The sequence below is a fragment of the Phycodurus eques genome, chromosome 2 (assembly GCF_024500275.1).
Source record: "Phycodurus eques isolate BA_2022a chromosome 2, UOR_Pequ_1.1, whole genome shotgun sequence".
Taxonomy (NCBI): domain Eukaryota; kingdom Metazoa; phylum Chordata; class Actinopteri; order Syngnathiformes; family Syngnathidae; genus Phycodurus; species Phycodurus eques.
Genome location: NC_084526.1, coordinates 22,112,947 through 22,128,238, shown reverse-complemented (window position 1 = coordinate 22,128,238; position 15,292 = coordinate 22,112,947). Strand labels below are relative to the sequence as shown.

General features: G+C 40.2%; 1 protein-coding gene across 4 annotated transcripts in view; it reads left to right on the top strand.

The window, feature by feature from the left end:
• LOC133398220 (aminopeptidase N-like) overlaps window positions 1–10,069 on the top strand; it is a 35,522-nt gene extending 25,453 nt beyond the window's left edge. For 3 of the 4 annotated variants that reach the window (XM_061669856.1, XM_061669849.1, XM_061669837.1), the window contains 5 exons: window positions 1,493–1,603; window positions 1,680–1,847; window positions 6,250–6,390; window positions 7,675–7,756; window positions 8,626–10,069. In XM_061669856.1, the coding sequence (XP_061525840.1) occupies window positions 1,493–1,603; window positions 1,680–1,847; window positions 6,250–6,390; window positions 7,675–7,756; window positions 8,626–8,778 (655 nt within the window). In that variant the 3' untranslated portion in view covers window positions 8,779–10,069. Of the gene's footprint in view, window positions 1–1,492; window positions 1,604–1,679; window positions 1,848–6,249; window positions 6,391–6,514; window positions 6,577–7,674; window positions 7,757–8,625 lie in introns of those variants that run through there. The other variant, XM_061669839.1, reaches the window with a different exon arrangement.
• The last annotated feature ends 5,223 nt before the right edge of the window (window positions 10,070–15,292 follow it).

Below are 15,292 nucleotides of genomic sequence, written 5' to 3'. Positions count from 1 at the left end.
ACAGCATTTGTGTCATTTAACCCGACGGCCACCATTTTAGAAAAAAACGACTTCTAGCAATTCAGGCTAATCTTTAGCTACATCAATCACTTGGTTTTATACAGTAGATTGGTCGTTCATCAACATGTATGATGGACGTTTTTCAAACATAATTAATTATTTTTGATCCATCAGTTGATTAAATTGAAAGCAAGAAACCTTAATTTGACATGCAAAAAAACAAAAACGTTTTTGTGAAAGAAACATGCTTACCAAAGCACTATGAGGTCCTTTTTTTCATGTCTAAGGTGAAATGAAAAAAAATGTGGTCACATGACCACAAATGTGTTCTGTTGGCTAGATACTGGAGGTGTCTCACAGTGCCCCGTTTTCCCAAATGTAATTGATAAAAAAAATTTAAAATTCAATTCAAAAAATCTTTTTTTGGTATTCGTTTTTTTTACATACATCAATTTTCCATACCACTTATCCTCACTAGGGTCACGGGCGTGCTGGAGCGTATCCCAGCTATCTTCGGGAGAGAGGTCGGGTACACCCTGAATTGGTTGCCAGTCAATTGTAGGGCACGTATAAACAAACAACCATTCGCATTCACAATCACACCTACGTGCAATTTAGTCTTCAATCCCATACCTACATACCATGCATCTTTTTAGGATGTGGGAGGGAGCCAGAGTACCCGGAGAAAACCCACGCAGGCACGGAGAGAATTAATTAAAAAATGTTTTTAATTAAAACTAAAACATAAATAAATAAAAACAAAAATTATATATTCATTCAGCGGAACAGTTGAGCGACTGGTTAGCACATCTGCCTCACAGTTCTGAGGACCGGGGTTCAAATCCCGGCCCCGCCTGTGTGGAGTTCGCATGTTCTCCCCGTGCCTGCGTGGGTTTTCGCCGGGTACTCCGGTTTCCTCCCATATTCCAAAAACATGCAGGCTAGGTTAATTGAAGACTCGAAATTGCCCGTAGGTATGAATGTGAGTGCGAATGGTTGTTTGTTTATCCTCACTAGGTTTGCGGATATGCTGGAGCCTGTCCCAGCTGACACTAGGTAAGAGGCGCAGTATACCCTGGACTGGTCACCAGCCAATCGCAGGGCACATATGAACAAAAAAAAAATACATTCACACTCACTTTCACACCTATGGGAAATTTAGAGTCTTCAATTAACCTACCATGCATGTTTTGGAATGTGGGAGGAAATCAGAGTTCCCGGAGAAAACCCACGCAAGCACGGGGAGAACATGCAAACTCCACACAGGCAAGGCCAGATTTGCACCGGGTCCAAAGAACTGTGAGGCAGATCTGCTAACCTGTCTTCCGCCGTAATAAAATACAAATTAATTTAAATGTATTTAACCCGCAACCCTCGTGAGGATAAAGCGGTACAGAAAATGTATGGATGTATTTAATTTAATATTATCTTGAAATGAATGAACTCAAACGGATTTTTGGTAGTTGACGCTGATGTTTACCTGTCTTGTCAGGTACAATCAAATCAACGCCGTGGGAGTGTCTTGCATGGTGGGCGTGCCGGCCTGCAGGGACCTTATCAAAAGTTGGTTCAAACGCTGGATGGACCATCCGGAACACAACCCGTAAGGAAACCCCAACAAATTTAGATAATGTCCTTGCAAACAGCACTGTTCTTAAATGCGACACTGTGTGGAGCAGGATCCATCCCAACTTGAAAAGCATGGTGTACTGTAGAGCTGTGGCATTGGGCGGCGCGGAGGAATGGAACTTTGTCTGGAAGATGTTCAAGAACACCACGCTGGCGTCCGAGGCCTCCAGGCTCAGGTCAGCCTTGGCCTGTACCAAACAACCATGGCTGCTCAACAGGTACATTTCATGAACAATGATGGGGGTAGTGTTGTTTTGGTGCCAATTAACCTCAATGCAATTTAATTTTAGTTGAATTGAAATTGACTGAAATTATTTTAATAAAGATTTATTGAAATGTATTTGATTAAAATTATTGTAATTTCATTGAAACACTGTTTTGGTTTTCACATTTTACATAATCTTATTTAATTTAATTCAATTTACAAAGCATTATTTTTAAATGTATGTTGCTGGAGAGGCGGCACGGTGACCGACTGGTTAGCGCGTCAGCCTCACAGTTCTGAGGTGCGGGATTCAATCCCCGGCCCCGCCTGTGTGGAGTTTACATGTTCTTCCCGTGCCTGCGTGGGTTTTAGCTGGGATAGGCTCCAGCACGCCCGCGACCCTCGTGAGGAGAAGCGGCTCAGAAAATGAATGGATGGATGGATGTTGCTGGAGGTAATTAAATAGATAATTTACCATAATCTTAATAAATTTAATGAAATTACATTCCAACACCATATATTTATCCAGATGCAACTCAATTGCCTATTTAAAAAAAAATATGTATTAAATTTTAATTTAAGATAAAATTGTATTGAAATTGATTACATGTTCCTATTTTATTTTATTACATTATATAAATAAATGTTATTTCATTCAAACACATTTTGCTAATTATGTGTTTTACTATACCGTTCTGTAACTGCCACCTACCCACAAAAGCCTACGTAATTAATTTTAAATAAATCAAACACACTTTTTGGTATTTAATATCATTTCTTCCATATTATTCGACCACTAAAAGCCAGATGATAGGTAGGTTATTATTATCCATCCATCCATTTTCTGTACCGCTTATCCTCACCAGGGTCGCGGGCGTGCTGGAGCCTATCCCAGCTGACACTAGGTAAGAGGCGCAATATACACTGGACTGGTCACCAGCCAATCGCAGGGCACATAGGAACAAACAACCATTCGCATTCACAGTCATGCCTACGGGCAATTTAGAGTCTCCAATTAACGTGCATGTTTTTGAGATGTGGGAGGAAACCGGAGTGCCCGGAGAAAACCCACGCAGGCACGGGGAGAACATGCAAACTCCACACAGGCGGGGCCGGGGATTGAACCCGGGTCCTCAGAACTGTGAGGCTGACGCTCTAACCAGTCGGCCACCGCATTCGCACTCACATTTTTTATTATTATTATTATTAGGGTTGGGAACGATAAACCGATGTGACAGAATATGCGTTTCTAAAGGCGAGAGATACAACTCTATCTATTTATCAAAACAAAATCCACCAGGAATTCTTAGATACATCGGTTGTAAGGCTGTGGACTGGATATCGCGAGACTATGAATCGGTTGCCTGAGGCTTTATCGTTTTCATCGCTTAAAACAAGCACGAGAGGTCTCACGCTGTGCTCCGCAGGTAATGTTATGTTTACAACCAAACACAGCAGTGGTGGATACTAGCGACACTTCTAGTTTAACTACATTTCTCCGTAGCGTCACTATTTAAACATAAAATAGCTTTTCAGTAGTTAAGATACCTTTGTGGTCACAGCGATAGCAAAGTAGCGTTCCGCCGTATGTGCAGTTTGTGAAGAGTGAATCATTCAAAATAAATTGTTATAGTCGATTTAAATAATTAATTTGATATTTAAAAAAAAGAATATACATACATACATACATGCATACATATAATGTGGGTACGGAAAGTATTCAGACCCCCTTAAATTTTTCAGTCTTTGTTATAGTTCAGCGATTTGCTCAAATCATTTAAGTTATTTTTTTTCTTCCCCTCATTAATGTACACACAGCACCCCATATTGACAGGAAAAAAACGTAATTGTTGACATTTTTGGATATTTATTTAAAAAAAAAAAACAGAAATATCACACAGCCATAGGTATTCGGACCTTTTGCTCAGTATTTAGTAGAAGCGCCCTTTTGAGCTAATACAGCCATGAGTCTTTTTGGGAATGATGCAACAAGTTTTTCACACCTGGATTTGGGGATCCTCTGCCATTCCTCCTTGCAGATCCTCTCCAGTTCTGTCTGGTTGGATGGTGTATGTTGGTGGACAGTCATTTTCAGGTCTCTTCAGAGATGCTCAATTGGGTTTAAGTCAGGGCTCTGGCTGGGCCATTCAAGAACAGTCTGAAGCCACTCAGTTATTTTAGCTGTGCGCTTAGGGTCATTGTCTTGTTGGAATGTGAACCTTCGGCCCAGTCTGAGGTCCTGAGCATTCTGGAGAAGGTTTTCGTCCAGGATATCCCTGTACTTGGCCGCATTCACCTTTCCTATGATTGCAACCAGTCGTCCTGTCCCTGCAGCTGAAAAACACACCCAAGCATGATGCTGCCACTACCATGCTTCACTGTTGGGACTCTATTGGACAGGTGATGAGCAGTGCCTGGTTTTGTCCACACATGCCACTTAGAATTAAGGCCAACAACTCCTATCTTGGTCTCATCAGACCAGAGAATCTTATTTCTCACCATCTTGGAGTCCTTCAGGTGTTTTGTTTTTGCAAACTCCATGCGGGCTTTCATGTGTCTTGCACTGAGGAGACGCTTCCGCCGGGCCACTATGCCATAAAGCCCCGACTGGGGGAGGCTGCAGTGATGGTTGAGTTTCTAGAACTTTCTCCCATCTCTCGACTGCATCTCTGGAGCTCAGCCACAGCAATCTTTGGGTTCTTCGTTACCTCTCTCACCAAGGCTCTTCTCCCCCGATTGCTCAGTTTGGCCGGACGGCCAGCTCTCGGAAGGGTTCTGGTCGTGCCAAACGTCTTCCATTTAAGGATTATGAAGGCCACTGTGCTCTTAGGAACCTTAAGTGCAGCAGAATTTTTTTTTGGTAACCTTGGCCAGATCTGTGCCTTGCCACAATTCTGTCTCTGAGCTCTTCAGTCAGTTCCTTTGACCTCATGATTCTCATTTGCTCAGACATGCACTGCGAGCTGTAAGGTCTTATATAGACAGGTGTGTGGCTTTCCTAATAATGTCCAATCAGTATAATCAAACACAGCTGGACTCCAAGGAAGGTGTAGAACCATCTCAAGGATGATCAGAAGAAATGGACAGCACCAGAGTTAAATATGAGTGTCACAACAAAGGGTCTGAATACTTATGGCTGTGTGATATTTCAGTTTTCTTTTTAATAAATCTGCAAACAATTAAAAAATTCAGCTTTTTTTCTGTCAATATGGGGTGCTGTGTAATGAGGAAAAAAATGAACGTAAATGATTTTAGCAAATGGCTGCAATATGACAAAGAGTGAAAGATTTCAGGGCGTCTGAATACTTTCCGTCCCCACTGTATACAGTCCCCCCCAAAGGTATTGGATCAACAAGGTCAATTCCTTTGTTTTTGTTGTATACTGAAGACATTTGGTTTTCAGATTATAAAATGAATATGAGACAAAAGGTCAGAATTCCAGCTTTTATTTCAGGGTATTTACATCTACTCAGGACAGAGCACCTTTTGTCTGAAGCCACCCACTTTTGAAGTGAGCAAAAGTATTGGAACATGTGGGTGTTTTGATGGGTGTTTTGAGTTGCTCAGGTTGTTGCCTTTTAGGTTGATTGCTTTAACATTAGGTAGACCTTGTTTTTAGCTTTGGGTTTTACCTTTGGAAACGTTGAAGACCAGTGGGAGAAAAGCAAACCATTTTGAAGCTGAGAGAAGAGGGAAAAACAATCAGAGCTACTGCACAAACATTGGGCATAGCCGATACAACAATTTGGAATGTCCTGAAAAAGAAAGAAACTACTGATGTACTGAGCAACAAATATTGAACAGGTCGGCCAAGGGTAGCAACAGCAGTTGATGACAGAAACATGAGAGCTGTGAAAAAACACCAAAGACAACAGTCGGTGATATCACTGCCAACCTCCACAGGGCAGAGGTGAAGGTATCACAATCCACTGTTCGAAGAAGACTTCGAGAGAAGAAATATCGAGGCCGTACCACAAGATGCAAGCCACTCATATATATATATATATATATATATATATATATATATATATATATATATATATATATATGAACACAAATATTCCAGCGCCATAAAGCAATAATGCTCAGGATAAACTGGTCTTTTACATGTTTGAAAATAGGGTTAGACAAATGTCATTTTCTAGAATTTTATGATGAGCATCTAAATGTGCAAATGTTAACGATCGCATTTTTTACACACCGAATTGAATCAAGAATTGTATTGCTCCCATACTGAATTGAATCGTTCCGCCCATAAAGATATCGTTTTCGAATCGAATCTCTTCTCATGTATCTAGATATGTATAGAATCGGCCTCGTACCGGAGATTCGCAAATATAATTATTGTTATTATTATTATTATTATTATTTATTAATGCTGATAATAATTATATTAATACTTTTGCGCTTGTCAGGTATCTAGAATACACGCTGGACCCGAATAAGATCCGCAAGCAGGACACCACCTCCACCATCGTGAGTGTGGCCCACAACGTGGTGGGCATGCCTCTGGCCTGGAACTTTGTCAGGGCACAATGGAAAAAGCTTTTCCAACAGTCAGTACACACCCTCATTATTCCTGGCTTTACTTCTTTTTACACTTGTATGACAGTTAAAATTGTTCGTGTTTTAATTGGTTATGAAAGTGTTTTTTTGTTGTTTTGCTGTTATGTTTTACAGGCGGCACGGTGGCCGACTGGTTAGAGCGTCAGCCTCACAGTTCTGAGGACCCGGGGTTCAATCCCCGGCCCCGCCTGTGTGGAGTTTGCATGTTCTCCCTGTGCCTGTGTGGGTTTTCTCCGGGCACTCCGGTTTCCTCCCACATCCCAAAAACATGCATTAATTGGAGTCTCTAAATTGCCCGTAGGTGTGAATGTGAGTGCGCGTGGTTGTTTGTTTGTATGTGCCCTGCGATTGGCTGGCAACCAGTTCAGGGTCTACCCCGCCTCCTGCCCGATGACAGCTGGGATAGGCTCCAGCACGCCCGCGACCCTAGTAAGGAGAAGCGGCTCAGAAAATGGATGGATGGATGGATGTTATGTTTTACAGAGCTTCACTTCTTTTTACCCTTGTATGAAATTTTAGAATTTAAATTTACATGGTCAGTTGATTGAAGACTAAATTACCAGTAAGTGTGAATGTGAGTGCGAATGGTTGCGGTACAGAAAATGGATGGCTGTATGGATGTTTTATAGTGTTTACGATGTGACAGTTACAAATGTTGTTTTGGTTGTTTTTATATAAGTGGTTGGTACTTTTTACTTTGCTTTTTTAAATTGTATTTTTTCCAAGAAAAAAGTTATTTTGGGGGATGAAAAGTCAGATTTTTATGTTTTTATTTTTCAGCATGTTAATATTTTTCATATTGTTTTTCACCATAAAGTACATTATTATAAATAGAAAATAGTATATATTTTTTTTGCAATAAAAAGTCAAGGGGATTTTGGAAATAAAAAATCAACCCCCGCCCTTCAAAAAAAAAAAGAAAAAAAAGTCGTAAATTTAAGAAAAGTCTTTATTGCAGGATAAAAAGCTGGGATTTTTTTCTTGTAAGTTATTTTTATTTTTATCAAGATAAGTGATAACTAAGGTGAAATTTTGAATACTATGGGGAAAAAAGCCTTACGTTTCTGGGGAAAAAAAGCCATCTTGCAAGAATAATAATAATAATTATTTTTTTACATAATGTTCAAGAATACTTTTTTTCCAGATGGTTTTGGAATAAAGGGTCAGACTCTTTTATGATAGAGAATAATGACCAAAAAGTTACTTGTTTTCTTTATTTTTTTTTTATGTACAACAGTAGACTTCCTTTTACATGTTACCGTTGTGTTTTTTAGATATGGAAAAGGATCGTTTGTCTTCTCTACGCTCATCAGTGGGGTCACCGCACGGTTCTCCACAGAGTTTGAGCTGCAGGAGGTACACTGAAAAGCAGAGGTGGCAAAAGTCACTCACACTCTGCACTTAAGTAGAAGTGCATATACTTCTGCATATACATACACACAAAAAGACTGCTAAAAGTAGTACAGTGAACTTCGCTATTTGCAGGGGCTAGGAACCGAGCTCTGCTGTGAATAACAATAATCTGTGAGCAATTGACGCCACCCAAACAAGGTTTATAATTTCCTATACATGCCACAAGAGGGCGGCAAAGCAATATTTTCATCAATAGGAAATTCCTCAACTCACACCAGCAGTTCACTGGCGTTAATGATCCCCTTTTGAGAAAGGAGGGAATAGAAATTACAGATACAGCAATGTCACCATGACCTATGAGTTTAGTTTGTTCCTTGATCCAGATTGTAACTCAATTTACTCGTATATCAAATGAATATTGAGCGTAGAAGACGGATTTAATGGTGGGCTCGTTGAAGCACGGAAAGCTTTGGGGGCGTCTGTCGGCTGCATCAGAGTGGTGGCCATAACCCTCACTTCAGAGGCAGCGTATCTGAAGCAAACTCGTAACTCAAATTTCAACTTGCACCAAAACCAAGAATCGACCAAGCGATGGCTCCTAATGAAAAAAAACTTGCAAGTCGGGGTGCTTGTAAGCCAAGGTACTACTATACGTTTTCAAATGTGGGAAGAAAAGTAAAAAGACATGAGAAAAATAAATACTCAAGTCAAAAAAAATCTATTTCAAGTATAGCAACAAAGTACTGAATTTGTACTTGGTTACTTACTTCCCACCGTTGTTAAAAACACAATAACCCAATTTTCCATTACTGAGCCTGCCAGGAAATGCAGGCTACTGACTTTTTCTTATTGTCCCTTCTTCTTCAACATAGCTGCGGCGATTCAAGGAAGACAACCTGGCGGTGGGCTTTGGCTCGGCTACCCTGGCGTTGGAGCAAGCCATGGAGAGGACCTCTGCCCAGATCAAATGGGTGACGGAGAACAAAGGCCGACTTCTGGACTGGTTCTCTGGGTATTCCATGTGAAAGGGGGTGGGGGGGAGGCAGGAATGATTCTTCTCACCTTTTTGGGCTATAATCATTGGAATGCCTAAGTGGACATCTGCAATCACCACGCCATGTTGTTATCCACCTTTTGTCTCAGCTGATGGTGCAGAATAAATACATAGGATAATGCCTTTGATGCAAAAAGTGTTATCAAAGAGCCTCATAACACTATTGTGCATCCTTAAAATGCTCTTTTTCCCCCCCCCTTCATGGGCTCATATTCGGATCGTGTGCTGCATTCAAGAAAAGTGGAGAAGCAGGAAAGTCATCACGAGGTAGTACGGTAGTACTTAAAAAAAAAAAAACATTCAAATACATTTCTGTACAATGATGATATAGTGATTCTATAGTATATATATTGTAGCACAAGTTGTGATCAATGGCAGTATAACCTATAAATACAGCTCAAGAATTTTACACTAACACATTTATTACATTTGTTAAATAAGTGCCTGCAAAAATAGAGAAAATATATAGAGAAACTGAACTATTAAGCCCATTATTTTGAGGTCTGGAATTTCCCAACTGTCACAATCACACCATTGCTTTTCATGGACCTTATTGATGTATGATTTATAGCAGGCGTGGTCAATTAAAAGTCCAGGTATATGTCTTTGAAGTCCTCGGGAACATCGTTATGTACATGATGCATTATAATTCACTCCCAGATAGAAAAAAAAAATTCAATAAAAAAATAAAAAAGATTATATAGTCGTTGCCAGCATGGTGGGTGACTGGTTAGCACATCTGTCTCACAGTTCTGGGGACCTGGGTTCAAATCCCGGCCCCGCCTGTGTGGAGTTTGCATGTTCTCCCCGTTCCCGGGTGGGTTTTCTCCTGGCAGTCCGGTTTCCTCCCACATCCCAAAAACATGTGTGGTGGGTTGATTGGAGACTCTAAAGTGGCCGTAGGTGTGAATTTGAGTGCGAATGCTTGTTTGTTTCTGTGTGCCCTGCGATTGGCTGACGACCGGTTCGGGGTGTACCCTGCCTCCTGCCTGAAGATAGCTAGTGAGGATAAGCGGTAAAGAAAATGGATGGATATATCGTAGTTCCACAATATTTCGTTGATTTTCACACTAATAAAACATTTCAAGCTTTAAAAGCTGATTCGTCGTTAATGATTGAAGGGTTTATATAAGGTCAACGAGATGTTATCTCCCAAACTGTGTTTTTTAAGATTTTTGATGCCTATTTTAACATAATTTTACATCAGAAACAAATGTAATGAGATGATGTGTGACAAAAATATACTGTCTGTACATGTTATATCAGGTTTTACATTTAAAATTCATTAAAATCAAATAAAAAAATCTGACAACTTGAACATTGCATACCAATGAATAAGGTTATAAGACTAGCGTGTCGGGTCCACTTTTTCAACATTTCTTTGGTGAAAATGAAAATTCTAGGTTTTTCAAAGACGTTAAATTGTCTTTGATGTTGACAAAAAAACATACATTAGGTGAGTTGAAGACTGAATTGTTGTTGATGTTTGCGAAAACACAAATGTTCGGTTCATTGAAAACTAAATTGAAGTCTACAAAGTACAGATTTGTTGAAGACTCGAAACTCTCTTTGAATTTTCTGAAAATGCAAACTAGGCTTGTTGAAGACTTTCTACATGTCTACAAAAACATGTTAGTTTCCATATGAACTTTAGAAAACAGTTTGCTATTTGCTAAAACTTGATAATTTAACGAAAGACTGAACCGTTTTTAGTGAAAATGAAAACATGCAAGCTTAGTCAAAGATGCCAAACTAGCCTTGACATGAACAAAAAGCCACGTTCGTGTCACTGAAGACTCAAAATAGTTTGTTCCCACAAACATGTTAGTTGAAGACCATAATAAAAGATAATGATATTCAGATATTTAGGAGAAGACATTCATTCACTTAATTGAAGATTAAATCGTTTAAGATGTTTTAAAAATTGCGTATATTAGCTTCATCAAAGACTTTAAATTGGCTCAGCTGTGTGCAAAAGTGTTTATTTTGGCATCAGTGAAGACTAAAAATTTGTTTTCAATGTTTACAAAAACTGGGCGGGGCGGCACGGTGAACGACTGGTGAGAGCATCTGCCTCACAGTTCTGAGGACCGGGGTTCAATCCCCGGCCCCGCCTGTGTGGTGTTTGCATGTTCTCCCCGTGCCTGCGTGGGTTTTCTCCGGGCACTCCGGTTTCCTCCCACATCCCAAAAACATGCATGAATTGGAGACTCTAAATTGCCCGTAGGTGTGACTGTGAGTGTGACTGGTTGTTTGTTATGTGTGCCCTGCGATTGGCTGGCAACCGGTTCAGGGTGTACCCCGCCTCCTGCCCGATGATAGCTGGGATAGGTTCCAGCACTCCCGCGACCCGTGAGGATAAGCGGTTAAGAAAATGGATGGATGGATGTATGGTTTACAAAAACCATCACTGATTGTGTCGTGGTGGATTCACCTGACTCTGGTGTGGGCAGCGTGGGTGCAGTTCCCACTCAGTGATGGTGTGAATGTGAATGCAAATGGTTGTCTGTGTCCATATGTGCCCTGTGACTGACTTGCGACCAGTTCAGGGTGTAGTCCGGATTTAACCCAGGTGGGATAGGCTTCAGCGCCCCGTGACCCTGAACAGGATAAGCGGTATTGCGAATGGGTAGATGGATGGATGTTCACAAAAACATGTTAGGTTCATGAAATACTTGAAATTGTCTTTGTTTACAAAAACACAGACATTAGGTTAGTTTGATATTTATGAACATGCGTAAAACCTCTAAATGGTCTTTCTTTTACTAGAACAGGTATGGTTCATGGAAAACCAAATTGTCTTTGTTTACAAAAATGTATGTTAGCTTCGAGACTCGTAATTGTCTTTGGTGATAATGAATACACATACAAAAGGAAAAATCCAAATAGTCTTTGATGTGTCCAAACGCACCCGCATTAGGTCAGTTAAGACGTCATTTTTCTGATGTTCGTAGAAAATTGGTAAGTTAGCTTCGTTAGCTCGTGGGTTTTCTCCGGATGCTCAGGTTTCCTCCCACATCCCATAAACATGCAGGGTAGGTTAATTGAAGACTGGAAATTGTCCCTAGTTGTGAATGTGAGTGTGAATGATTGCTTGTCTATATGTGCCCTGCCATTGGCTGGCGACCAGTTAAGGGTGTACCCTGCCTCTCGCCCAAAGATAGCTGGGATAGGCGCCAACACGCCTGCGACCCAAGTGAGGATAAGTGGTTCAGAAAATGAATGGATGGACATTCGTTTCATTGAAGGCTTTAAATTGTCTAAAGACGTTTATTATGAAAACACGTTAGGTTAGCTGAAGGCTTAAAATTGTTTCTGACATTTCCGAAAACACGGATTCGCTTCATCAAAGACTAAATTGACTTTGATGTTAACCAAAACACTTTTTATCTTATTCAAAGACACCAAATTGTCTCTTGCTGTGCAAAATCATATACATTCAGGTCAGTTGAAGACTAAATTTTTCATTAGTATCATTGAAGCCTCAAATTATCTTTGATGTTAACAAAACTGAAGAAGACTTTGAAGACTAAATTATTTACGATATTTACAAAAACAAGTTTGCTTCATCAAGGCTCTAAATTGGCGTCTTCAAAAACAATAATTTGTTATTGTAATTTGTTACATTCATAGAAAACTAAATTGTCAGATGCTTTATTGGAGTCCCTAATTCATCTCAAATTTGTACAAAAATACACTTTTGGTCAAGACTATGTAGTTTCTTATATTTACGAAAACTCCAATATTAGCTTCATTGATAACTCCATCAGGTCCATGCATTTTCCTTAGCGCTTATCCTCACTAGGGTCGCGGGCGTGTTGGAGCCTATCCCAGCTATCTTCGGGCGAGAGGCGGGGTACACCCTGAACCGGTTGCCAGCCGATCGCCCGTGCCTGCGTGGGTTTTCTCCAGGCACTCCGGTTTCCTCCCACATCCCAAAAACATGCACGGTAGGTTGATTGAAGACTCTAAAATTGCCCGTAAGTGTGAATGTGGGTGTGAATGGTTGTTTGTTTTTGTGTGCCCTGCGATTGGCTGGCAACCAGTTCAGGGTGTACCCCGCCTCCTGCCCGATGACAGCTGGGATAGGCTCCAGCACGCCCGCGACCCTAGTGAGGAGAAGCGTCTCAGAAAACGGATGGATGGATGGATAGTTTTGAAATCAGAAGACAAGGATAATAGTTTGTTCAAGTATTGTTGAAGTTACTGTAGAAGAAGGGTTTGGTAACAGAAAAATGCAATATCTCAACATTATTGTTTATTATTATGACAATTTGGAATTTGGGTACAGATTTGATCCAAAATCACAGTAGTTTATAACCGCGTTTATAACTCAGACGTTTAGTACAACTTTAGTACGACTTCAAAGGTCCCAATGTACAGTTCTGCTGCATGGAGCCAGTATTTGTTTGAGGAGAGGATTACAGTATGTTTGGGTTAGAAAAGTCAAACGAGTCAAGGCCTGGTGGACACACGGTAGGTTTTAGCCAGTCTGAGGTTTGCTGTAGTGGGCGGCACACTGCAGTCACTGTGGAGACTGTGGAACATACTATTGTACATACTAATTATTGGATACAGTACTAATTACAGTCGAAACAGGGGTGGATGTTAGGGGGCGGGATTCTCCTGCAGAGCTGCTGACGTCCTCAGTGCTCCGTGTGCGCAGTGCTGCTAACTGCTGGAAATGAATGGAATTCTCTTTTTTTGCATTGCAGATCAGGATCTGGGCACGTAAGAAGGCCCTCGAGGAGGGCCAGGGGGACTATGCCCTTGAGAAGACTGGACCCATTCTGGCTTTCTTTGAAGGCTACTACAACTCCTCCTGACCACTTAGCAAGTCTGATATACTGTATTGATTTGACTTTGATTGTAGTTAGTTGGGTTCAGTCCCCACTACTCAGTGACAGTGTGAATATGCAAGTGAATAGTTGTCGATCTCTACAGTATATGTGCCCTGCTGACTGACTGGCCAGGGCCCGTTTCTGGTATGGGCAGCCGCCCAGGGCGGCACTCCTCACCTCCCGCCCCGAACCGACGATTGCACAATTTCGGTGTGTTTCGGTGCAATCTACAGGAACCTGTGCAATGCCTCAAAATTGGGACCGGACCGGCACTGGGACTGGCGACCAGCTCGGGGTGTAATCTGGCTTTCACCGAAGTCACCTGAGATAGGATCCAGGTCCCTGAGACCCTAATCAGAAAAAGCAGTATCGAAAATGGATGGATAGTTAGTTAGTTAGTTAGTTTGTTTGTTTTGGTTTATTTTCTTTACTTTTATAAATATACAGTTGCCTTTCACATTTGTTTTTCCTTTCTTTATTTAAGTTTGTTTTATTCATGTTTGGTTTATTAAATTTGTTTTGTTTGTTTAAATAGTCACCCTTTTATTTTGTTTCTGTTTTGTTTATCAAATTTGCTTTTACTTTTGTAGTTAGTTCATATACTTGCATTCATATTTTATTTCTTTTTATTTCATTTTAGTTTGTTTCATTAAATTTTGTGAAATACATTTGCTTATGTGTCTAGAAATACAGTCTATCTTTTATTTTGTCATAATCTTTATTTGTTTTGTTTCATTTATTTGATTAGTTTTTACTTTTACATAAATACAGTTGCTCCTTATATTTTCTTTTTGTTTGTGTTATTTAAATTTGTTTTATTTGACTATAGTTTATGAAATTTGTTTTACATTTGTAGAGCTACAGTCACACTCTTATTAGTCTTTAGTATTTTAAAGTTTAGTATCTTAAATTTATTTTACACTAGAAATACAGTCGCGTTTGTATTTTTTTGTTTGTTTTATTTTGTTTTGTTTATTACTCTTGTATGAATACAGTTGCCCTTTATTTTTGAGTTTATATTTTTTATTTTCCTTTATTTCACTTGTATTTTTTTATGTCCTATTGTCTTTTTTTTAAAATGTATTGTAGTTCAGTTTAACACATTGAATTGAAATTTTTGCTCATTTTATTGAATTTTAGTTCAGTTTCTTTATTTGACCGGTGAGCAGACAAAAGTTGATTTTCGATGGATTTAACTGTCTATGCGGACAACCACATACAGTAGCTTTATCCAGAGCTTGCATTTATCTTCCCAATACAAGACGGCCTACATCACAGTTCACTACATAGTGTACTACTGCATGTCTTGATGACATATGGTTCTTATTAACTTTCCTGTTTTTCGACCAGATCACTCTACCCGGAGGAGCCATAGAGGACTGGGGTCTGATCACGTACGTACTCTTGTATAACCCTCCTGTGTCGTCTAATGGGGACAAGGAGCGGGTGGCCACCGTCATCTCTCAGGCCCTACATGCTATACGCACACACTGAATGTATCAAATAAGTCATCACAATCACCATCTCGAAAACAATATGGGTTTGCATGTCAAAACATTGGTGTTTGTCGTCAGTGGTTCGGCAATTTAGTGAGCGCACGCTGGTGCAATGACTTGTGGCTCAACGAAGGATTTGCCACCTATG